The 23,678-nt window shown below is 44.6% G+C and overlaps 1 protein-coding gene across 2 annotated transcripts in view; it reads left to right on the top strand.

Moving 5' to 3' along the window:
• Window positions 1–20,482, top strand: part of LOC118399904 (kinesin heavy chain-like) — a 146,363-nt gene extending 125,881 nt beyond the window's left edge. Inside the window, exons 24-30 of one of the 2 annotated variants that reach the window (XM_052473185.1) lie at window positions 4,998–5,102; window positions 14,595–14,811; window positions 16,325–16,559; window positions 16,710–16,993; window positions 17,172–17,199; window positions 18,107–18,210; window positions 18,748–20,482. In XM_052473185.1, coding sequence (XP_052329145.1) covers window positions 4,998–5,102; window positions 14,595–14,811; window positions 16,325–16,559; window positions 16,710–16,993; window positions 17,172–17,199; window positions 18,107–18,194 — 957 coding nt within the window. In that variant the 3' untranslated portion in view covers window positions 18,195–18,210; window positions 18,748–20,482. The remainder of the gene's footprint in view (window positions 1–4,997; window positions 5,103–14,594; window positions 14,812–16,324; window positions 16,560–16,709; window positions 16,994–17,171; window positions 17,200–18,106; window positions 18,211–18,747) is intronic. The other variant, XM_052473186.1, reaches the window with a different exon arrangement.
• The last annotated feature ends 3,196 nt before the right edge of the window (window positions 20,483–23,678 follow it).

Below are 23,678 nucleotides of genomic sequence, written 5' to 3'. Positions count from 1 at the left end.
AGCTATGTGACCATATTTATATATTGTTGTTAATTACTGGACTGATGGTAGCTGTTATTGTTGTTACTGGATGATGGCCTGCATCTGATGGTCAGTCTGAGGGGATTTTTCATTTAACCTTTATTTAACCAGGTAGGCAAGGTGAGAACAAGTTCTCATTTACAATTGCAACCTGGACAAGATAAAGCAAAGCAGTTTGACACATACAACGACACAGAGTTACACATGGAGTAAAACAAACATACAGTCAATAATACAGTAGAAACAAGTCTATATACGATGTGAGATAAGGGAAAAGGGCCATGGTGGCAAAGTAAATACAATATAGCAAGTAAAACACTGGAATGGTAGATTTGCAGTGGAAGAATGTGCAAAGTAGAGATAAAAATAATGGGCTATAAAGGAGCAAAATAAATAAATAAATAAAATTAAATAAATACAGTAGGGAAAGATGTAGTTGTTTGGGCAAAATTATAGGTAGGCTATGTACAGGTGCAGTAATCTGTGAGCTGCTCTGACAGCTCACGCTTAAAGCTAGTGAGGGAGATAAGTGTTTCCAGTTTCAGAGATTTTTGTAGTTCGTTCCAGTCATTGGCAGCAGAGAACTGGAAGGAGAGACAGCCAAATAAATCATTGGTTTTGGGGGTGACCAGAGAGATATACCTGCTGGAGCGTGTGCTACAGGTGTGTGATGCTATGGTGACTAGCGAGCTGAGATAAGGGGGGACTTTACCTAGCAGGGTCTTGTAGATGACCTGGAGCCAGTGGGTTTGGCGACGAGTATGAAGCGAGGGCCAGCCAACGAGAGCGTACAGGTGGGTAGTATATGGGGCTTTGGTGACAAAACGGGTGGCACTGTGATAGACTGCATCCAATTTGTTGAGTAGGATATTTTGTAAAAGTCGAGGATTGGTAGGATGGTCAGTTTTACAAGGGTATGTTTGGCAGCATGAGTGAAGGATGCTTTGTAGCGAAATAGGAAGCCAATTCTAGATGTAACTTTGGATTGGAGATGTTTGATGTGGGTCTGGAAGGAGAGTTTATAGTCTAACCAGACATCTAGGTATTTGTAGTTGTCCACGTATTCTAAGTCAGAGCCGTCCAGAGTAGTGATGTTAGACAGGCGGGCAGGTGCAGGCAGCGATCGGTTGAAGAGCATGCTTTTAGTTTTACTTGTATTTAACAGAAATTGGAGGCCACGGAAAGAGAGTTCTATGGCATTGAAGCTATCCTGGAGGGTTGATAACACAGTGTCTAAAGAAGGGCCAGAAGTATACAGAATGGTGTTGTCTGCGTAGAGGTGGATCAGAGACTCACCAGCAGCAAGAGCGACATCATTGATGTATACAGAGAAGAGAGTCGGTCCAAGGATTGAACCCTGTGGCACCCCCATAGAGACTGTCAGAGGTCCGGACAACAGACCGTCCGATTTGACACACTGAACTCTATCAGAGAAGTACTTAGGGAACCAGGCGAGGCAATCATTTGAGAAACCAAGGCTGTCGAGTCTGCCGATAATGATGTGGTGATTGACAGAGTCGAAAGCCTTGGCCAGATAAATGAATACGGCTGCACAATAATGTTTCTTATCAATGGCGGTTAAAAAAGATATCTCTTAGGACCTTGAGCGTGGCTGAGGTGCACCCATGACCAGCTCTGAAACCAGATTGCATAGCAGAGAGGGTATGGTGAGATTTGAAATGGTCGGTAATCTGTTTGTTCACTTGGCTTTCGAAGACCTTAGAAAGGCAGGGTAGGATAGATATAGGTCTGTAGCAGTTTGGGTCAAGATTGTCCCCCCCCTTTGAAGAGGGGGATGACGGCAGCTGCATTCCAATCTTTAGGAATCTCAGACGACACGAAAAACAGGCTAGTAATAGGGGTGGCAACAATTTCGGCAGATAATTTTAGAAAGAAAGGGTCCCGATTGTCTAGCCCGGCTGATTTGTAGGGGTCCAGATTTTGCAGCTCTTTCAGAACATCAGCTGACTGGATTTGGGAGAAGGAGAAATGGGGAAGGCTTGGGCGAGTTGCTGTGGGGGGTGCAGTGCTGTTGACCTGGGGTAGGGGTAGCCAGGTGGAAAGCATGGCCAACCGTAGAAAAATGCTTATTGAAATTCTCAATTATAGTGGATTTATCAGTGGTGACAGTGTTTCCTATCTTCAGTGCAGTGGGCAGCTGGGAGGAGGTGTTCTTATTCTCCATGGACTTTACAGTGTCCCAGAACTTTTTTGAGTTAGTGTTGCAGGAAGCAAATTTCTGCTTGAAAAAGCTAGCCTTGGCTTTTCTAACTGCCTGTGTATAATGGTTTCTAGCTTCCCTGAAAAGCTGCATATCACGGGGGCTGTTCGATGCTAATGCAGAACGCCATAGGATGTTTTTGTGTTGGTTAAGGGCTGTCAAGTCTGGGGAGAACCAAGGGCTATATCTGTTCCTGGTTCTAAATTTATTGAATGGGGCATGCTTATTTAAGATGGTTAGGAAGGCATTTTAAAAAAAATAACCAGACATCCTCTACTGACGGGATGAGATCAATATCCTTCCAGGATACCCTGGCCAGGTCGATTAGAAAGGCCTGCTCGCTGAACTGTTTCAGGGAGCGTTTGACAGTGATGAGTGGAGGTCGTTTGACCGCTGACCCATTACGGATGCAGGCAATAAGGCAGATGGAGGGAGCAGTGTGAGGCTGCCTCACACTCTACTCACCTCACTGTCCCTCCAAACTCCCTCTGCTAAGAAAAAGGGTAATCTCCCATCTGATAGCGAAACTCAAGTCGCACTGAATTATTTCTGCCTCATCCCCCAATTCATGTTGTTACTCCTATGACCAGAGAAAGTTAAATATTCCTCTATATTAAAAAAGACACAAGCCATTAATAGTAGCAACGCAAGCTTACCGGAAACACTTTGCTATACTCATTTATTGCAGCTTCAGAACTTGTGGCTTCAGTGGAAGTAGCGAGAAAGCACATGTTATGGCTTATAAAAGTGTTGTACCAAGACAGTGCTGAATAACAACTTAACCTGTTGTGACGAGCAATCCCCTTTCCGGGAGCGTAATTAAAGCCTCAAGCTCATTACCATAACGCAACGTTAACTATTCATGAAAATCGCAAATGAAATTAAATAAATATATTGGCTCACAAGCTTAGCCTTTTGTTAACAACACTGTCATCTCAGATTTTCAAAAAATTCTTTTCAACCATAGCTACACAAGCATTTGTGTAAGAGTATTGATAGCTAGCATAGCGTTAAGCCTAACATTCAGCAGGCAACTTTCTCACGAAAACAAGAAAAGCATTCAAATAAAATCATTTACCTTTGAAGAACTTCGGATGTTTTCAATGAGGAGACTCTCAGTTAGATAGCAAATGTTCAGTTTTTCCAAAAATATTATTTGTGTAGGAGAAATCGTTCCGTTTTGTTCATCACGTTTGGCTGAGTAAAAAAAAACTAAAATTCAGTCATCAAAATGCCAAACTTTTTTTCAAATGAACTCCATAATATCGACAGAAACATGGCAAACGTTGTTTAGAATCAATTCGATGATAAGTCACTCGTGGCAGTTTGGTTTCTCCTCTGTTCAAAATGGAAACATGCACGCACCTGGAGATTACGCAATAGTTTCGACGGAGGACACCGAGCGGACACCTGGTAAATGTAGTCTCTTATGGTCAATTTTCCAATGATATGCCTACAAATACGTCACAATGCTGCAAACACCTTGGGGAAATGACAGAAAGTGTAGGCTCTCTCCTTGCGCATTCACAGCCATATAAGGAGACATTGGAACACAGCGCCTCAAAAATCTGTCTCACTTCCTGTATGAAATTTCATCTTGGTTTCGCTTGTAGTATTAGTTCTGTGGCACTCACAGACAATATCTTTGCAGTTTTGGAAATGTCAGTGTTTTCTTTCCAAAGCTGTCAATTATATGCATAGTCGAGCATATTTTCATGACAAAATATCTTGTTTAAAACGGGAACGTTTTTCATCCAAAAATGAAATACTGCCCCCAGAGGTTCAAGAGGTTAAACATGAACTTTACTCATAAAAACAGCAGCTCTTTGCTGTATACGTTGAGTCTCTCTCTACTCATGGTTTTAAACGATTTGAAATCTCACTGTATCAACTTTGCTGTGCATTTGTCACTTCTTTTTACAGTCTATGGCTCGACTGTGCAGACATAGATCATAGATCATAGATCATATCTGATTGGCCAGCGGTAGGCCTATCGGTGCACTTGATTTGGTCTCTGGACCTGCCGGGTAGACAGAGCTCTATCTTCAGACACATGAAATGGTTAAAAATGGGAACACTTTGCCTTCCCGGCGCTAGGGCTGCTGAATGAAATGCACCTACCGCAAACAGCTCAATACGAATAAAAGAAATAGGAATGCAAGGTTGACTACATCGTTGGGTTTTTTACATAAATGTCTGGTGACCGTCTAGGAATGCCTAGGATCCATCGACCGGTTGGTGACCATTAATCTAAATGATATCTAGTGTGATCTTAACCACATTCTCATTTTCTTTCTCTTTATCTCCTTCTCTCTCTCTCTGTCTCTTTATCTCTCTCTCTGTCTCTTTATCTCTCTCTCTGTCTCTCTCTGTCTCTCTCTCTGTCTCTCTCTGTCTCTCTCTCTGTCTCTCTGTCTCTCTCTCTGTTTCTCTCTGTCTCTCTCTCTGTTTCTCTCTGTTTCTCTCTCTCTCTCTCTCTGTTTCTCTCTCTCTCTCTGTTTCTCTCTCTCTCTCTGTTTCTCTCTCTCTCTCTCTCTCTGTTTCTCTCTCTCTCTCTCTCTGTTTCTCTCTCTCTCTCTCTTTTCTCTCTCTCTCTCTCTCTCTCTCTCTCTCTCTCTCTCTCTGTCTCTCTGTTTCTCTCTGTTTCTCTCTCTCTCTCTCTCTCTCTGTGTTTTTTTCTCTCTCTCTCTCTCTGTTTCTCTCTGTTTCTCTCTCTGTCTCTCTCTCTCTCTCTCTCTGTTTCTTCCCGCTGCAGCATTCAGAGATGGAGCCAGATGATAGCGGGGGATGTAGCCACCAGAAGCAGAAGATTTCCTTTCTTGAGAACAACCTGGACCAGCTTACAAAAGTTCACAAACAGGTAGGTGGATGAATGTGTTGCGTGTGTGGAGCAGAGCGGCCTGGACTCTTGACAAAGTCTCAGAGTAGGAGTGCTGAAATAGTGATTAATTGAATAACATTATAATAAAAATAATGAATAAGATAATATGGACAGGTGGACCTGATCCTAGATCAGCAGTCTTACTCTGATATGCAAAGATACATTGGCCCCCTGGTTTGTCTTTAAGGTTCATAATGAATTAGATTATATAAGAACAGCAGGGACCTTCTTTCAGACTCTTTCTGAATACAGGCCCTGGCCCTAGTTTTAGCCTGCATAAAAACTTCAAAGCCCATTTCTATTCCATACACACACTTAGAAAAAAGTGTTCCAAACAGGTTATTTGAGGAGGGATGGTGTTCTACCAAAAACTGTTCTGATCAGAAGAACCCTTTTTGGAAGACAAGGGTTCTTTGTAAGTCAAAGGGTTCTACCTAGAACCGTTAACATCCTCAGAATTGTTTTTGGAAAAAATAGTTATTTGAAAGGCAAGAAGGATTCTTTGGAAGGCAGGAAGGGTTCTACATGGGCCTCCTGAGTGGCGCAGCATAATTCCCAGCATTATAATTTGCCGGGAAATTTTCAGAATTGTTTGTTTTACTGTAATATGTGTTTTTGCATGTACATTGATTGGTTGATAAATTTTATCCTACACAAACATAAATAACATACAGATTTCAAAACTAATCCAATCTGTTAGTAATTGGATTTCTTGCACCTGTCGGTTGTTCCAGGCTATCCTAACTCTAGCTGGATTCCAATAGGAATTACACATCACTTTGCAAGCCAGCATAATGTGACTTGCAACCCTGATGTGGCCTGTAATCCTGGAGATTCCTAACACCACTGTGTTAGGGTATAACTACGCCCTCAAAGAAAGGCCTTATGATATACATATGTATTGTCATAAAAAACATTTTGGGGGAAAGGCTAAGATTGGTGGGTTCTACCGGTTCTATAAAGAACCCTCCAAAGATAAAAGCGTTCTCGGTGGAACCCTTCATAGACAATTCGAGGAAGAATGTTTTAGATTATAAAATGGTTCTTCGTAGAGGGTTCTAGGTAGAACCATATACAGGGGGTTCTTTGACGAACCCTACATAGAGGTTTATAGATAGAACCCCTCTGCAAAGGGTCCTACCCAGCAACAAAAGGGTTCCCCAATGGGGACAAACCCGAAGAACCCTGAATGGTTCTACTTAGCACCTTTTTTTCTAAAAGTGCACCTATGACTTAGTGTTTGAGCACCAGTGAGAGAATGAGGGGAATTCAAAAACGAGCAGAATAAGTAGGAGAGGGACAAAAGGGACCAAACAAATTATTTTTGTCCTGGCTGTACCATTGCTCTCCTCTGGGTACTAAGTACTGTAGAGCCAGCTACATCAATCACCCTGTACTGCAGAACCAGATAAAAGTCCCTCTAAAAACACAGCAGCAGGAAATGTAATGTTACTTATACTGCTGCTGCTGTAATACATAGAGGTGGCTCTACAGACTGGCTCGAATGGACACGCACACAGTGTGTGCACACACAGGAACATGCTTTCGCATATACACACACACACACTTTCTTTTGGTAGATTTACCTGCTGACTGGCACTCACACCAGACCTGGGATAACTATAGTTAACTATGATTTGTATAAATAAACATTTTTCCTGGAGGACAACACAAAATTAAAACTTTAAAACCATTTGAATACAGATCTCAGAAAGTTACTACTTTTTTAAACTATTTGAATTCAGATCTGAGAACGCAACTACTTAAACTAAATATTTTAATACAGATCTCAAGAAGTGACTACTTTTCTGAAACTATTGGATTGGATATATGGTTAAATCTAGACTTGGTTTCCTCTATCATAATCACTCCTCTTTCACCACAGCTGACAAACTAACCTTGATTCAGATGACCATCCTACCCATGCTAGATTACGGAGACTTAATTTATAGATCGGCAGGTAAGGGTGCTCTCAAGTGGCTAGATGTTCTTTACCATTCGGCCATCAGATTTGCCACCAATGCTTCTTATAGGACACATCACTGCACTCTATATTCCTCTGTAAACTTGTCATCTCTGTATACCTGTCGCAAGACCCACTGATGCTTATTGATAAAACCCTCTTAGGCCTCACTCCCCCCTATCTGAGATACCTACTGCAGCCCTCATCCTCCACATACAACACCCATTCTGCCAGTCACATTCTGTTAAACGTCCCCAAAGCACACATCCCTTGGGTCGCTCTTCTTTTCAGTTCAGTTCAGGTCCAGTTTGAGTGTTTTTTGCTAGCCTCTGCCTGATATCTGAAGACTGCAACAGAAACAATGGAAAGAGAGGATTAGATAGAGATACATTACACAAAGCATGAGGGGCATTGAAGGTAAATCGTAAATACTACATGAAAATCGCAGTTGGATGGTTGTGTTGAGCCCTTGCTGAATGTACCGTGTCGGGTTGTGTAAGAGCAGTCTGGGCCTCCTGTGGACACAGTCCTGTGGACACAAACATGTTCATCAGACAAAGTTGTCATATCTTTCAAAAATACTTACCAGTAAAAAGATATTGAGTACAATAACGTTTAATGGCTCCATAAAACACGTGTGTAAAAAAAGGCTGTCCTGCTCCTCCTCTCTACCTAGCTTTCCCTCACAATCCCCTTCATTTCCTTTAGTCCCTTAGTTGGCTGCTCATGCATTTTACATATTTATCATAGTAACTATCCTATACATATTGGCACAGATTTAAACTTATCAACATTAAATAGACACTTGTTAACTATAAATGTCACAATTCCAGAGGTAACAATGCACAGTCAGTCTATTTTCGGGCAATCTATCAGTTTATTTTACCAGCATTTTACCGCGTAGATCCAAGAACAATAGACTTGCATTTTGTTTTAACTTTACCAAACAAATCGGCTGTACGCTACAATGGATAGCCTACTGTCAATAAATTACATCGACAACGTGACATATAGCTAAGTTAATTCCGAAACACAATCCAGTTAATGCATTTATAGAAAGTCGTTGCATTCATGCATTGTTTCATTCATACATTTACAACCTTTGATTTGCATAAGAAGTAAAGTGTTGATTTGATATAAATAGTCAAATCATATAAAAATGCATTTAAATCTCTTGTTCGCAATAACGTTTGCAATGATTGTCAGAGAAACATCAAAACAGGTGCTAATTATTCTACAAAGGCCTGTCCTACTTTTACAACCTTTGATTTTCATAAGTTAGATTTTGATTTGGTAGAAATAATTCAATCATATAAAAATGCATTTCTAATCAAATCAAATCAAATTTATTTATATAGCCCTTCATACATCAGCTGATATCTCAAAGTGCTGTACAGAAACCCTGCCTAAAACCCCAAACAGCAAGCAATGCAGGTGTAGAAGCACGGTGGCTAGGAAAAACTCGCTAGAAAGGCCAAAACCTAGGAAGAAACCTAGAGAGGAACCAGGCTATGTGGGGTGGCCAGTCCTCATCTGGCTGTGCCGGGTGGAGATTAATAACAGAACATGGCCAAGATGTTCAAATGTTCATAAATGACCAGCGTGGTCGAATAATAATAAGGCAGAACAGTTGAAACTGGAGCAGCAGCACGGCCAGGTGGACTGGGGACAGCAAGGAGTCATCATGTCAGGTAGTCCTGGGGCATGGTCCAAGGGCTCAGGTCCTCCGAGAGAGAGAAAGAAAGAGAGAAGGAGAGAACGCACACTCAGATTCACACAGGACACCGAATAGGACAGGAGAAGTACTCCAGATATGACAAACTGACCCTAGCCCCCCGACACATAAACTACTGCAGCATAAATACTGGAGGCTGATTCAGGAGGGGTCAGGGGACACTCTGGCCCCATCCGAGGACACCCCCGGACAGGGCCAAACAGGAAGGATATAACCCCACCCACTTTGCCAAAGCACAGCCCCCACACCACTAGAGGGTTATCTTCAACCACCAACTTACCATCCTGAGACAAGGCTGAGTATAGCCCACAAAGATCTCCGCCACGGCACAACCCAAGGGGGGGGCGCCAACCCAGACAGGATGACCACATCAGTGAATCAACCCACTCAGGTGACGCACCCCTTCCAGGGACGGCATGAGAGAGCCCCAGTAAGCCAGTGACTCAGCCCCTGTAATAGGGTTAGAGGCAGAGAATCCCAGTGGAAAGAGGGGAACCGGCCAGGCAGAGACAGCAAGGGCGGTTCGTTGCTCCAGAGCCTTTCCGTTCACCTTCCCACTCCTGGGCCAGACTACACTCAATCATATGACCCACTGAAGAGATGAGTCTTCAGTAAAGACTTAAAGGTTGAGACCGAGTTTGCGTCTCTGACATGGGTAAGCAGACCGTTCCATAAAAATGGAGCTCTATTGGAGAAAGCCCTGCCTCCAGCTGTTTGCTTAGAAATTAGGAGGCCTGCGTCTTGTGACCGTAGCGTACGTGTAGGTATGTACGGCAGGACCAAATCAGAGAGATAGGTAGGAGCAAGCCCATGTAATGCTTTGTAGGTTAGCAATAAAACCTTGAAATCAGCCCTTGCTTTGACAGGAAGCCAGTGTAGGGAGGCTAGCACTGGAGTAATATAATATATTTTTGGGGGTTCTATTCAGGATTCTAGCAGCCGTATTTAGCACTAACTGAAGTGTATTTAGTGCTTTATCCGGGTAGCCGGAAAGTAGAGCATTGCAGTAGTCGAACCTAAAAGTGACAAAAGCATAGATTAATTTTTCTGCATAATTTTTGGACAGAACGTTTCTGATTTTTGCAATGTTACGTAGATGGAAAAAAGCTGTCCTTGAAATGGTCTTGATATGTTCTTCAAAAGAGAGATCAGGGTCCAGAGTAACGCTGAGGTCCTTCACAGTTTTATTTGAGACGACTGTACAACCATTAAGATTAATTGTCAGATTCAACAGAAGATCTCTTTGTTTCTTGGGACCTAGAACAAGCATCTCTGTTTGGCCGAATTTAAAAGTAGAACGTTTGCAGCCATCCACTTCCTTATGTCTGAAACACATGCTTCTAGCAAGGGCAATTTTGGGGCTTCACCATGTTTCATTGAAATGTACAGATGTGTGTCATCCGCATAACAGTGAAAGTTAACATTATGTTTTCGAATAACAACCCCCATAGGTAAAATAAATAGTGAAAACAATAGTGCTCCTAAAACGGAACCTTGAGGAACACCGAAATTTACAGTTGATTTGACAGAGGACAAACCATTTACAAAGACAAACTGATATCTTTCCGACAGATAAGATCTAAACCAGTCCAGAACTTGTCCGTGTAGACCAATTTGGGTTTCCAATCTCTCCAAAAGAATGTGGTGATCGATGGTATCAAAAGCAGCACTAAGGTCTCGGAGCACGAGGACAGATGCAGAGCCCCGTTCCGATGCCATTAAAATGTCATTTACAACCTTCACAAGTGCAGTCTCAGTGCTATGATGGGGTCTAAAACCAGACTGAAGCATTTCGTATACATTGTCTGTCTTCAGGAAGGCAGTGAGTTGCTGCGCAACAGCCTTTTCTAAAATTTTTGAGAGGAATGGAAGATTCGATATCGGCCAAAGGTTTTTTATATTTTCTGGGTCAAGGTTTGGCTTTTTCAAGAGAGGCTTTATTACTGCCACTTTTAGTGTTTGGTACACATCCGGTGGATAGAGAGCTGTTTATTATGTTCAACATAGGAGGGCCAAGCACATGAAGCAGCTCTTTCAGTAGTTTAGTTGGAATAGGGTCCAGTATGCAGCTTGAAGGTTTAGAGGCCATTATTATTTTCATCATTGTGTCGAGATATAGTACTAAAACACTTGAGCGTCTCTCTTGATCCTAGGTCCTGGCAGAGTTGTGCAGACTCAGGACAACTGAGCTTTGAAGGAATACGCAGATTTAAAGAGGAGTCCGTAATTTGCTTTCTAATAATCATAATCTTTTCCTCAAAGAAGTTCATGAATTTATCACTGCTAAAGTGAAAGCCATCCTCTCTTGGGGAATGCTGCTTTTTAGTTAGCTTTGCGACAGTATCAAAAAGGAATTTCGGATTGTTCTTATTTTCCTCAATTAAGTTAGAAAAATAGGATGATCGAGCAGCAGTAAGGGCTCTTCGGTACTGCACGGTACTGTCTTTCCAAGCTAGTCGGAAGACTTCCAGTTTGGTGTGGCGCCATTTCCGTTCCAATTTTCTGGAAGCTTGCTTCAGAGCTCGGGTATTTTCTGTGTACCAGGGAGCTAGTTTCTTATGAGAAATGTTTTTAGTTTTTAGGGGTGCAACTGCATCTAGGGTATTGCGCAATGTTAAATTGAGTTCCTCAGTTAGGTGGTTAACTGATTTTTGTCCTCTGGCGTCCATGGGTAGACAGAGGGAATCTGGAAGGACATCAAGGAATCTTTGTGTTGTCTGTGAATTTATAGCACAACTTTTGATGTTCCTTGGTTGGGGTCTGAGCAGATTATTTGTTGCAATTGCAAACGTAATAAAATGGTGGTCCGATAGTCCAGGATTATGAGGAAAAACATTAAGATCCACAACATTTATTCCATGGGACACAACTAGGTCCAGAAAAGCCTTCTGGAGTGGGTCTGTGGACTTTTCCATTAAAGTCACCAAAGATTAGAATATTATCTGCTATGACTACAAGGTCCGATAGGAATTCAGGGAACTCAATGAGGAACGCTGTATATGGCCCAGGAGGCCTGTAAACATTAGCTATAACAAGTGATTGAGTAGGCTGCATAGATTTCATGACTAGAAAAATTGAAATTTGCTATCGTAAATGTTAGCAACACCTCCGCCTTTGCGGGATGCACGGGGGATATGGTCACTAGTGTAGCCAGGAGGTGAGGCCTCATTTAACACAGTAAATTCATCAGGCTTAAGCCATGTTTCAGTCAGGCCAATCACATCAAGATTATGATTAGTGATTAGTTCATTGACTATAATTGCCTTTGAAGTAAGGGCTCTAACATTAAATAGCCCTATTTTGAGATGTGAGGTATCATGATCTCTTTCAATAATGACAGGAATGGAGGTGGTCTTTATCCTAGTGGGATTGCTAAGGCGAACACCGCCATGTTTAGTTTTGCCCAACCTAGGTCGAGGCACAGACACGGTCTCAATGGTGATAGCTGAGCTGACTACACTGACTGTGCTAGTGGCAGACTCCACTATGCTGGCAGGCTGGCTAACAGCCTGCTGCCTGGCCTGCACCCTATTTCATTGTGGAGCTAGAGGAGTTAGAGCCCTGTCTATGTTGGTAGATAAGATGAGAGCACCCCTCCAGCTAGGATGGAGTCCGTCACTCCTCAGCAGGTCAGGCTTGGTCCTGTTTGTAGGTCAGTCGCAGAAAGAGGGCCAATTATCTACAAATTCTATCTTTTGGGAGGGGCAAAAAACAGTTTTCAACCAGAGATTGAGTTGTGAGACTCTGCTGTAGAGCTCATCACTCCCCCTAACTGGGAGGGGGCCAGAGACAATCACTCGATGCCGTCACATCTTTCTAGCTGATTTACACGCAGAAGCTATGTTGCGCTTGGTGATCTCTGACTGTTTCATCCTAACATCGTTGGTGCCGACGTGGATAACAATATCTCTATACTCTCTACACTCGCCAGTTTTAGCTTTAGCCAGCACAATCTTCAGATTAGCCTTAACGTTGGTAGCCCTGCCCCCTGGTAAACAGCGTATGATCGCTGGATGATTCGTTTTAAGTCTAATACTGCGGGTAATGGAGTCGCCAATGACTAGAGTTTTCAATTTGTCAGAGCTAATGGTGGGAAGCTTCGGCGTCTCAGACCCCGTAACGGGAGGAGTAGAGACCAGAGAAGACTCGGCCTCTGACTCCGACTCGCTGCTTAATGGGGAAAACCGGTTGAAAGTTTCTGTCGGCTGAATGAGTGACACCGGTTGAGCATTCCTACAGCATTTCCTTCCAGAAACCGTGAGAAAGTTGTCTGGCTGCGGGGACTGTGCCAGGGGATTTATACTACTATCTGTACTTACTGGTGGCACAGACACTGTTTCATCCTTTCCTACACTGAAATTACCCTTGCCTAACGATTGCGTCTGAAGCTGGGCTTGTATTGTAGCACAGCTATCCTCGCCATAAGGCGATCATTCTCCTGTATATTTATGAGTACAGCGACTGCAATTAGAAGGCATCATGTTAATGTTACTACTTAGCTTCGGCTGTTGGAGGTCCTGACGAACCGTGTCCAGATAAAGCGTCCGGAATGAAAAAGTTGAGGGAAAAAACAAAAATATAAACGGTAATTAAAAAGTAAAAACCGTAGAGTTGTCAGGTAGCAAAATAGGTTGGCAACAAAACGCACAGCAACTCGTAAACAAGTCTGCAAGTTGTGACCGGAAATGACATCGCTCAACTTTTACATCTCTTAATCGCAATCATTTTTATATTGATTGTCATAGAATGTCACACCCTGACCTGAGTATTCTTTGTTTTCTTTATTGTTTTGGTTAGGTCAGGGTGTGACATGGGTGATGTATGTGTTTTTTGTACTGTCTAGGGGTTTTGTAAGTTTATGGGGTTGCTTACCATCTAGGTGTTTATATATATGTCTATGGTTGCCTAGATTGGTTCTCAATTAGAACCAGGTGTTTATCGTTGTCTCTGATTGGGAACCATATTTAGACAGCCATCTTCTTTTGGTATTTCGTGGGTTATTGTCTGTGTTATGTTGCATGTTAGCACAGAGTTTCTATAGCGGAGTTAGTTAGTTAGTTAGTTAGTTAGTTAGTTAGTTAGTTAGTTAGTTAGTTAGTTATAAAGTTAGTTAGTTTTTTGTTTTAGTGTACTTCGTGTTTTCGTCAATCATTAAAGTATGCATTCACACCACGCTGCGCTTTGGTCTCCTCCATACGACGATCATGACATAGAAACATGAAAACAAGTGCAAAATATTCTAAAAGCATCTGGGAAAGACACGAAAAGAGACAAATACCTTAATTGGAGAAACAGGAAGAAGTGACATCAAGAAGATTTTTACTTGCTACGGCACTCAACCTTCCCGTTCTATGAGCTTCTGTTGCCTACCACTTCGCAGCTATCGTTGTTGATCCGAGACTTTTCCACTTCACAATAACAGCACATACAGTTGACCGAGGCAGCTCTAGCAGGGAAGAAATTTGAAGAACTGACTTGTTGAAAATGTGACTTCGTATTATGGTGCTTCGATGAGTCACTAAGCTCTTCAGTAAGGCCATTCTAGTGCCAATGTCTGTCTATGAGGTTGCATGGCAGTGTTTCCGACCTTATACACCTGTCAGCAACAGATGTGGCTGAAATAGCCAAATTCACTAATTTGAAGGGGTATCCACATACTTTTGTATATATAGTGTCTATTCCAATAGCGAATATTAGATACGTTGTTGACCTCAGGCTATTTTTATCACTCTCATGACTATTGCCTCCCCATCTCTCTTTTTTTTCTCTCCAGTTGGTACGTGATAATGCAGACCTGCGTTGTGAGCTTCCTAAGCTGGAGAAGCGTCTTCGGTCTACAGCTGAGAGAGTGCGGGCGTTGGAAGGTGCACTGAAAGAGGCTAAGGAGGGGGCCATGAAGGACCGTAGACGCTATCAACAGGAAGTGGAGAGTATCAAAGACGTTATGAGGGCCAAGAACCCCCTCCGTAGGCAACATGCTGCCCAGATAGGTAATGATACACGCACACACACGCATAGGCATAAACATAAGTGCATGAACACCACTCAGGTAGGTAACACACAGGTCTCTCACACACCCAAACACACGCAGCTCAGATAGCTAACACACACACAATGATAGTAATGATGTTAAAAAAATAAATACTAACACTAACTTGAGCAAACTAATACATTTATGCTTCTACTTCCAGATTATACATACTAAACTCAGCAAAAAAAGAAAAGGCCCTTTTTCAGGACGCTGTCTTTCAAAGATAATTCGTAAAAATCCAAATAACTTCACAGATCTTCATTGAAAAGGATTTAAACATAGACAATTGGAACGGTCGTTAAGACAGTAACAGTTTACAGACGGTAGGCAATTAAGGAAGCAGTTATGAAAACTTAGGACACTAAAGAGGCCTTTCTACTGACTCTTTCTAAACACCAAAAGAAAGATGCCCAGGGTCCCTGCTCATCGGCATGAACGTGCCTTAGGCATGCTGCAAGGACGCATGAGGACTGCAGATGTGGCCAGGGTAATAAATTGCAATATCCGTACTTCGACAGCGCTACAGGGAGACAGGACGGATAGCTGATCGTCCTCACAGTGGCAGACCACGTGTAACAACACCTGCACAGGATCGGTACATCCGAACATCACCTGCGGGACAGGTACAGAATGACAACAACAACTGCCCAAGTTATATCAGGAATGCACAATCCCTCCATCAGTGCTCAGACTGTCCACATTCGGCTGAGAGAGGCTGGACTGAGGGCTTGTAGGCCTGTTGTAAGGCAGGTCCTCACCAGACATCACCGGCGACAATGTTGCCTATGGGCACACACACACGGTCGCTGGACCAGACAGGACTGGCAAAAAGTGCTCTTCACTGACGAGTCGCGGTTTTGTCTCACCGGGGGTGATAGTCGGATACGCGTTTATCGTGGAAGGAATGAGCGTATCACCGAGCCCTGTACTCTGGAGCGGGATCGATTTGGAGTTGGAGGGTCCGTCATGGTAACTTGGGAACTTTCAGGTGCCTTGGTAACATCTCTCAGCAAGAACTGGCAAATCTGGTGTAGTCCATGAGGAGGAGATGCTCTACAGTACTTAATGCAGCTGGTGGCCACACCAGATACTGATTGTTACTTTTGATTTTGACCCCCCCCCCCTTTTGTTCAGGGACACATTATTCAATTTCCGTTAGTCACATGTCTGTGGAACTTGTTCAGTTTATTTCTCAGTTGTTGAATCTTGTTATGTTCATACAAATATTTACACATGTTACATTTGCTGAAAATTAACTCAGAGGACGCTTCTTTTTTGCTGATTTTATATAAAATTCTATTGGTTTCAATAATTTAGTATAATCATTTATTAAATTGAAAAATTCAAAGTTTTTAATCCGCCGTCGTGTTGCACATCTATTTATTAACCATGTGCCATGATGATGATGGTGATAACTACGATGATGACAATGATGATTTTGATACCAACATTGCTTTGTTTTCTCTTCCCAGCCAAGCCCGTCCGTCCGGGCCAGTTCCCACTCTGCTCCCCCACCAACCCGTGGGTTCGCATTACTGAACAGCAACACTCCATCCATTTTAGTAACGCCATGTTCCAGATCCCCAGCCAGACAGCTAGCCATCACACCAGCCACCCTGCCGCTCCCCCAGCTACAGCATCTAACTCCAACCCCACCCAGACCAACAATCACCACTCCAATGAGACCAGCCTCCATCAGACCAAGACGTGAGTACAAACATAGGAATGGAGCTCGCTGTGTATGAGCTTTATACAAAAGTGCAAACATGACACTGAAGTGTAATTTTACATTATTGATTGATTGAAATACTGTACATTCATGACTAGGTGACTGATGGGTCTCTGTCTGTCATGTAGGCTGCCAGCTGAGCCAACCAAAACCACCGCAGTGGACAACGGCACGGTAAAGGACACTACAGTGCAGAAGACTACAGTGGATAACCCAACAGTGGACAATGCCGCCACAGTAGATCATTCTCCAGTGAAGCACCCTACAGTGGATAACACTACAGTGAATAGTGCCGCAATGGATAACTCCCCAGTGAAGCACCCTACAGAGAAGGACACTACAGAAAAAGGCTCTACATTGAAGGACCCTACAGTCAACTCTACAGAAATGGTGGATGTTGACAGTGTCAACGGTAAGGTTAACAGCATTCAATGTTCCCCACTTCAACTCACTCCTCACTTGGTCTGCTCCATAGAAATACAGTAGATATAATTAGTGTAATTCTATTTCTATGGTCTGCACTCCTCGCTGTTCACTATACACTGGCCTGACTGCATCCTCACCCTGACACCTGCTTCATCTATCCACAGGGAACACTACAGATATCAATGACAACAGGTAAGACTGCCCACCACTGTCACAGACCTGGCTGCCGTTATGTATTGAATCCCCCTGCAGGCTTGTACTACACCACACTACTATGTGGCATGCTTGATAACAGGGTCGTTCCACAAAATTAGTGCCTTGTGTGTCCCTTTGATATTTTAAGTAAAGATTGTGCACAAATGTTGAAAAGCCTGTTATATTACATGAAGTGCATTTGAATAAAGACCACATAGACAAATCCATAAATCAAGCCTTGCTAAAATACAAACGTCAGCATTTTGAAATGTCCCTCTGTGCTCCCAGTTGGCACAGCGATCTAAGGCACTGCATCTCAGGGCAAGAGTTGTCACAACAGTCACTGGTTTGAATCCAGGCTCTATCACATCTGGCTGTGATTGGGAGTCCCGTAGGGCGGCACACAATTGGCCCAGCATCAGCCGGGTTTGGCTGGGGTAAGCCGTCATTGTGAATAGGAATTTGTTGCCGACTTGCCTAGTAAAATAAAAAAAATAAAACATCCTCTTACTTTTCATGTCCAAATCATGCAAAAGTATCAAAAATCTATTGTGAAGCTCAACATAGTCACTTACAGATGATTTGACCATGATGCTCAAAAAATGCTCATATCTGTCCCATAACTTGAATGGGATTTCTGCAGTGAACGCTAAAATGTTAGCATGTGGAAACAGTGCCAGGGAAACTGAACCAAAGCATGGATTTCTGTCATACCTCGTCCATAGACTGTTTACAGGGTACGAAAACCTATATGTCATTTTGTAATTTGTGCCTCACTGCTATGCTGTGCGGCTGCTGGTTTCCTTCTGCTGCTGTGGCCTACCTTCCTGAGTGCCTCCCGCTTGCCCTGCCTGGTGTTGTATAACATGTCTCTGAGTGTCCACTCTGCTGTTGCTGTTTCCAGGAATGATGTGCAGCACTGCGACAACCACAACCAGGAGAACCCAGCCAAACTGCACCACGTCATCCAGCCAGAACAGAATGCCAGCTAGTGACCCAGCTCGATAGGTAAGGAGGGGGAGGGAGAATATTAAATATTGAATGAGTATGTCAATACAATACTAAGATAGCAGATTCAATGCCTTGTGTATTTCTGCCCTCTCTCTTTCTCCATCTCTCTTTCTACCCCTCTCTCGGTTTCTCTCCGGGAGAGGGAGATAGAAAGGGAGAAGAAGATGGAGTGCACTGGACTGGACGTGCTTATGCTGATTTCTAAATGGCCAGAGAGCCCCTAATATACCCCCTATTGGGTAGATGTAAGAATTATTGTTATTAGTATGGCTGCATCTAGCCTTCTAATTGGCTGGGTGGAACGATGGATGCGTTCTAAATGGAAAAGTAGTGCACTATATAGGGAATATGGTGCCATTTGGGATGCACCCTAGGAGTCCATTTCAGCATTAGACTCCAGCTAGTCTAGTGAAATTCAACTGCACAGTTCTTCCCACTCACAATAAAGACTATATTATCAGACGTAATCTAAGCCTGCAATGCTTATTTGACTCACTGCCTTGTTTATTCTTCTCCTTCTCTCTCCCTCTCCAGGTGTCCGGTTCTGCCAAGACTTACCTCGTAAATTCGCATGCTGCGGATCAACGGCCCTCTGATCACCCCTCTATCCTCCTCCCCTCTTTCCCAGTAACACCAACTCTCTTCCTCCCTCTGTAGAACTCTCTGTAGCCCTCCACCCTCTCCCTTTCTCCGCCTTTTCCCCTCTGCCTCTCCTGCTTGCTATCCGCCTGTCTCTCTTGAACCATTTGTCCAATACTTTGTAGGTGATATGAATATAACATATTGTACTATGTGGGTATGGGGGTAGGTATAGTAGGCCTACTGTATGGATTGTGTATACAAAGGAACCATGGCAGCATAGAAAACTCTGTAACTGAACCACTATGCTTAGGTCCCAAATGGCACCCTATTCCCGTCGGGCTCTGGTCAAAGGTAGTGGACTATAAAGGGAGTAGGGTGCCATTCGACACACAACCTAGAATTGGCAGCTTCCTCTTAGCCCTTACTATTCCTCTGACCCTGTTGGAATGAATTGAAGCTGTACTAGCCAATGAGGATTGGAGCCTGATGGTGCAGTGTTCTGTGTGGCAATAGGGCGCGCTCATCCTGCTCTTCTCCGTCTAGGAGGTACAGTACATTGTGAGGGTAAATGACGAGACATGATCCTTTTAGGCTCTTTTGGCCTTTTCTGTACCTATATCAAAAATAAGAGTATATAAGCCTAATATCTCTATTCAACACAAAGAGAATAGGTTGGAAAATAGATGTAACGGCATTCATAGGAAGAAGGTGAGGACCAAGGTGCACGCGTTCAAATTATTTATTCGAAACTGAACACTAAATACAAAATAACAAAAGGAATAACCGAAACAGTTCTGACAGGTGATACACACACTCAACAGAAAACAACTACCCACAAAACACAGGTGGGAAAAGGCTACCTAAGTATGGTTCTTAATCAGAGACAACAATAGACACACGCCTCTGATTGAGAACCACACCCGGCCAAACACACAGAAATAGAAAAAAAATACAACACAAAACATAGAATGCCCACCCCAACTCACGCCCTGACCCAACCAAAATAGAGACATAAAGGTCAGGGCGTGACAATAGACAACAACCGAAACTAACAACCACCTTGCAATTGGAGATTGATCGAAGTAATACACACACGCAACGTCTTAATTTAAAAGTGAACATATTCATACATTACCATTTTTCACTCTATTCTATTCATGTATATAGAAGTATATACAATATTGATGTATATATGCACCCCATTAAGGTTGATTTTGTATTGGACAAGTATTTTACACAGCTGACTGATGTCATAGTAATAATGATACTGTTTGCTAACTGAGCAGGTTAACATAGCAGACAACTGTTTCTTTAACTTCCACAATACCATTAAGACAACATGTGACTTCTTCTCTTCCTTATGGCCGGTTGAGTAGTCAGGCCCAGAGCCATATATTTATTTATTTTGTAAATATGGCACTGGTCAGGCCGAGTGTGGTTGGAGACTTCTGAACAGTACTGTAGGTAGAGGGCAGATTAAGATTGCTGTGCTAGTGGCAGTGTTTTTTAAATGCCATCAGAAATAGAGCTTACAGCAGCATCATACTCAGAGCCCCCTTGAACTTTGCGACCTTTTGCCACATTTCAGGCTTCAAACATAAAGATATAAAACTGTATTTTTTTGTGAAGAATCAACAACAAGCGGGACACAATCATGAAGTGGAACGACATTTATTGGATATTTCAAACTTTTCTAACAAATCAAAAACTGAATAATTGGGCGTGCAAAATTATTCAGCCCCCTTAAGTTAATACTTTGTAGCGCCACCTTTTGCTGCGATTACAGCTGTAAGTCGCTTGGGGTATGTCTCTATCAGTTTTGGACCATTCTGAGAGAGAAACCCTTTTTCCCATGGAGTCTGCAAAAGACAGCTGCGAGCTGTGAGGTTGGATGGAGATTTGTCTTTTCAGTTCAAGACAATGATCCAAAACATAAAGCAAAATCTACAATGGAATGGTTCAAAAATAAACATATCCGGGTGTTAGAATGGCCAAGTCAAAGTCAGACCTGAATCCAATCTCCGTCTGTGGAAAGAACTGAAAACTGCTGTTCACAAATGCTCTCCATCCAACCTCACTGAGCTCGAGCTGTTTTGCAGGAAAAGAATGGGAAAAAGTATGTCAGTCTCTCGAATATTTTGCAAAACTGATTCAGTTTTTGATTTGTTAAAAAGTTTGAAATATCCAATAAATGTCGTTCCACTTCATGATTGTGTCCCGCTTGTTGTTGATTCTTCACAAAAAAATACAGTTTTATATCTTTATGTTTGAAGCCTGAAATGTGGCAAAAGGTAGCAAAGTTCAAGGGGGCCGAATACTTTCGCAAGGCACTGTAGATCATAGGTCATACACAAACTTCCTCCAGCAGGTTCATTGTTGTACTTGTATGTGTGTATGTTATCCTGTCTATAGAATAACAGCAACTACAGTCAGACGCAAGCATGTCTATCTATGCTGACGCACCAACCAAGCCCTTCAAGGCTTGCTTTCTGTAACGGTTTTCTTCTGGTGAAAGAGAGGCGGACCAAAATGCAGCGTGGTGGTTATTCATGTTTTTAATAAAGACGACTATACATGAACAGACTAAACAAAACAAGAAAAGTGAAAACCTAAACAGTCCTATCTGGTGCAAACACAGAGACAGGAACAATCACCCACAAAACCCAACACAAAACAGGCTACCTAAATATGGTTCCCAATCAGAGACAATGACTAACACCTGCCTCTGATTGAGAACCATATCAGGCCAAACATAGAAATAGACAAACCAGACACACAACATAGAATGCCCACCCAGCTCACGTCCTGACCAACACTAAAACAAGGAAAACACATACGAACGATGGACAGAACGTGACAGAACCCCCCCCCAAGGTGCGGACTCCGAACGCACAACCTAAACCTATAGGGGAGGGTCTGGGTGGGCATCTGTCCGAGGGGAAGCTCAGGACTGAGGGGAAGCTCGGGACTGAGGGGAAGCTCGGGACTGAGGGGAAGCTCGGGACTGAGGGGAAGCTCGGGACTGAGGGGAAGCTCGGGACTGAGGGGAAGCTCAGGAGTGAGAGGAAGCTCAGGAGTGAGAGGAAGCTCAGGAGTGAGAGGAAGCTCAGGAGTGAGAGGAAGCTCAGGTAGGTTGATGGATCTACCAGATCCTGGCTGGCTGGTGGTTCCGGCAGATCCTGGCTGACTGGCGGATCCTGGCTGACTGGCAGTTCTGACGGATCCTGGCTGACTGGCGGATCCTGGCCAACTGGAAGTTCTGGCGGATCCTGACCGACTGGCGGATCCTGACCGACTGGCGGATCCTGACCGACTGGCGGATCCTGGCTGACTGGCGGATCCTGGCTGAATGGCGGATCTAACTGATCCTGGCTGACTGGCAGATCCTGGCCGACTGGTGGATCCTGGCTGACTGGCAGATCCTGGCTGACTGGCAGATCCTGGCTGACTGGTACTTCTGGCGGATCCTGGATGACTGGTGGATCCTAGCAGACTGGCGGATCCTGGCTGAATGGCGGATCTAACTGATCCTGGCCGACTGGCAGATCCTGGCTGACTGGCGGATCCTGGCCGACTGGCAGATCCTGGCCGACTGGCAGATCCTGGCCGACTGGCAGATCCTGGCCGACTGGCAGTTCTGGCGGATCCTGGATGACTGGTGGATCCTGGCAGACTGGCGGATCCTGGCTGAATGGCGGATCTAACTGATCCTGGCTGACTGGCAGATCCTGGCCGACTGGCGGATCCTGGCTGACTGGCAGTTCTGGCGGATCCTGGCTGACTGGCGGATCCTGGCAGAGTGGCGGATCCTGGCTGAATGGCGGATCCTGGCCGACTGGCAGATCCTGGCCGACTGGCAGATCCTGGCCGACTGGCAGTTCTGGCGGATCCTGGATGACTGGTGGATCCTGGCAGACTGGCGGATCCTGGCTGAATGGCGGATCTAACTGATCCTGGCTGACTGGCAGATCCTGGCCGACTGGCGGATCCTGGCTGACTGGCAGTTCTGGCGGATCCTGGCTGACTGGCGGATCCTGGCAGAGTGGCGGATCCTGGCTGAATGGCGGATCTAACTGATCCTGGCTGACTGGCAGATCCTGGCCGACTGGCAGATCCTGGCTGACTGGCAGATCCTGGCTGACTGGCAGATCCTGGCCGACTGGCGGATCCTGGCTGACTGGCAGATCCTGGCCGACTGGCAGTTCTGGCGGATCCTGGCAGACTGGCGGATCCTGGCAGACTGGCGGATCCTGGCAGTTCTGGCGGATCCTGGCAGACTGGCGGATCCTGGCAGACTGTCGGATCCCGGCTGACTGGTGGATCTAACTGATCCTGGCAGACTGGCGGCTCTGGCGGATCCTGGCTGACTGGCGGCGCTGGGCAGACTGGCAGCACTGGCAGCGCTGGGCAGACTGGCGGCGCTGGGCAGACTGGCGGCACTGGCGGCGCTGGACAGACTGGTAGCTCAGACGGCACAGAGCAGACGGGTAGCTCAGACGGCGCTGGGCAGACTGGCGGCACTGGCGGCGCTGGACAGACTGGTAGCTCAGACGGCGCTGGGCAGACGGGTAGCTCAGACGGTGCTGGGCAGACTGGAGAAAAAGGCTCTGGCAGCGCTGGACTGAGGAGCACGGGTGCCTCTGGAATGAGGGGCTCTGGCGCCTCTGGCATGAGGGGCGGTAGCTCTGACAGCGCCGGACAGGAGGGAGACTCTGGCTGCGCTGGAGAGGAGGAAGGCTCCGGCAGCGCTGGACAGGCGGGACGCACTATAGGCCTGATGCGTGGTGCTGGCACTGGTGGTACTGGGCCACGCACCTCCGGGTGAGTGCAAGGAACAGGACACACCGGGTTGTGAAGGTGTACTGGAGACCTGGTGTGTTTAG

Source organism: Oncorhynchus keta, chromosome 21 (assembly GCF_023373465.1).
Source record: "Oncorhynchus keta strain PuntledgeMale-10-30-2019 chromosome 21, Oket_V2, whole genome shotgun sequence".
Lineage (NCBI taxonomy): Eukaryota > Metazoa > Chordata > Actinopteri > Salmoniformes > Salmonidae > Oncorhynchus > Oncorhynchus keta.
Note: the sequence above shows the minus strand (reverse complement) of the source record. Positions and strands in the feature narration are given on the sequence as shown.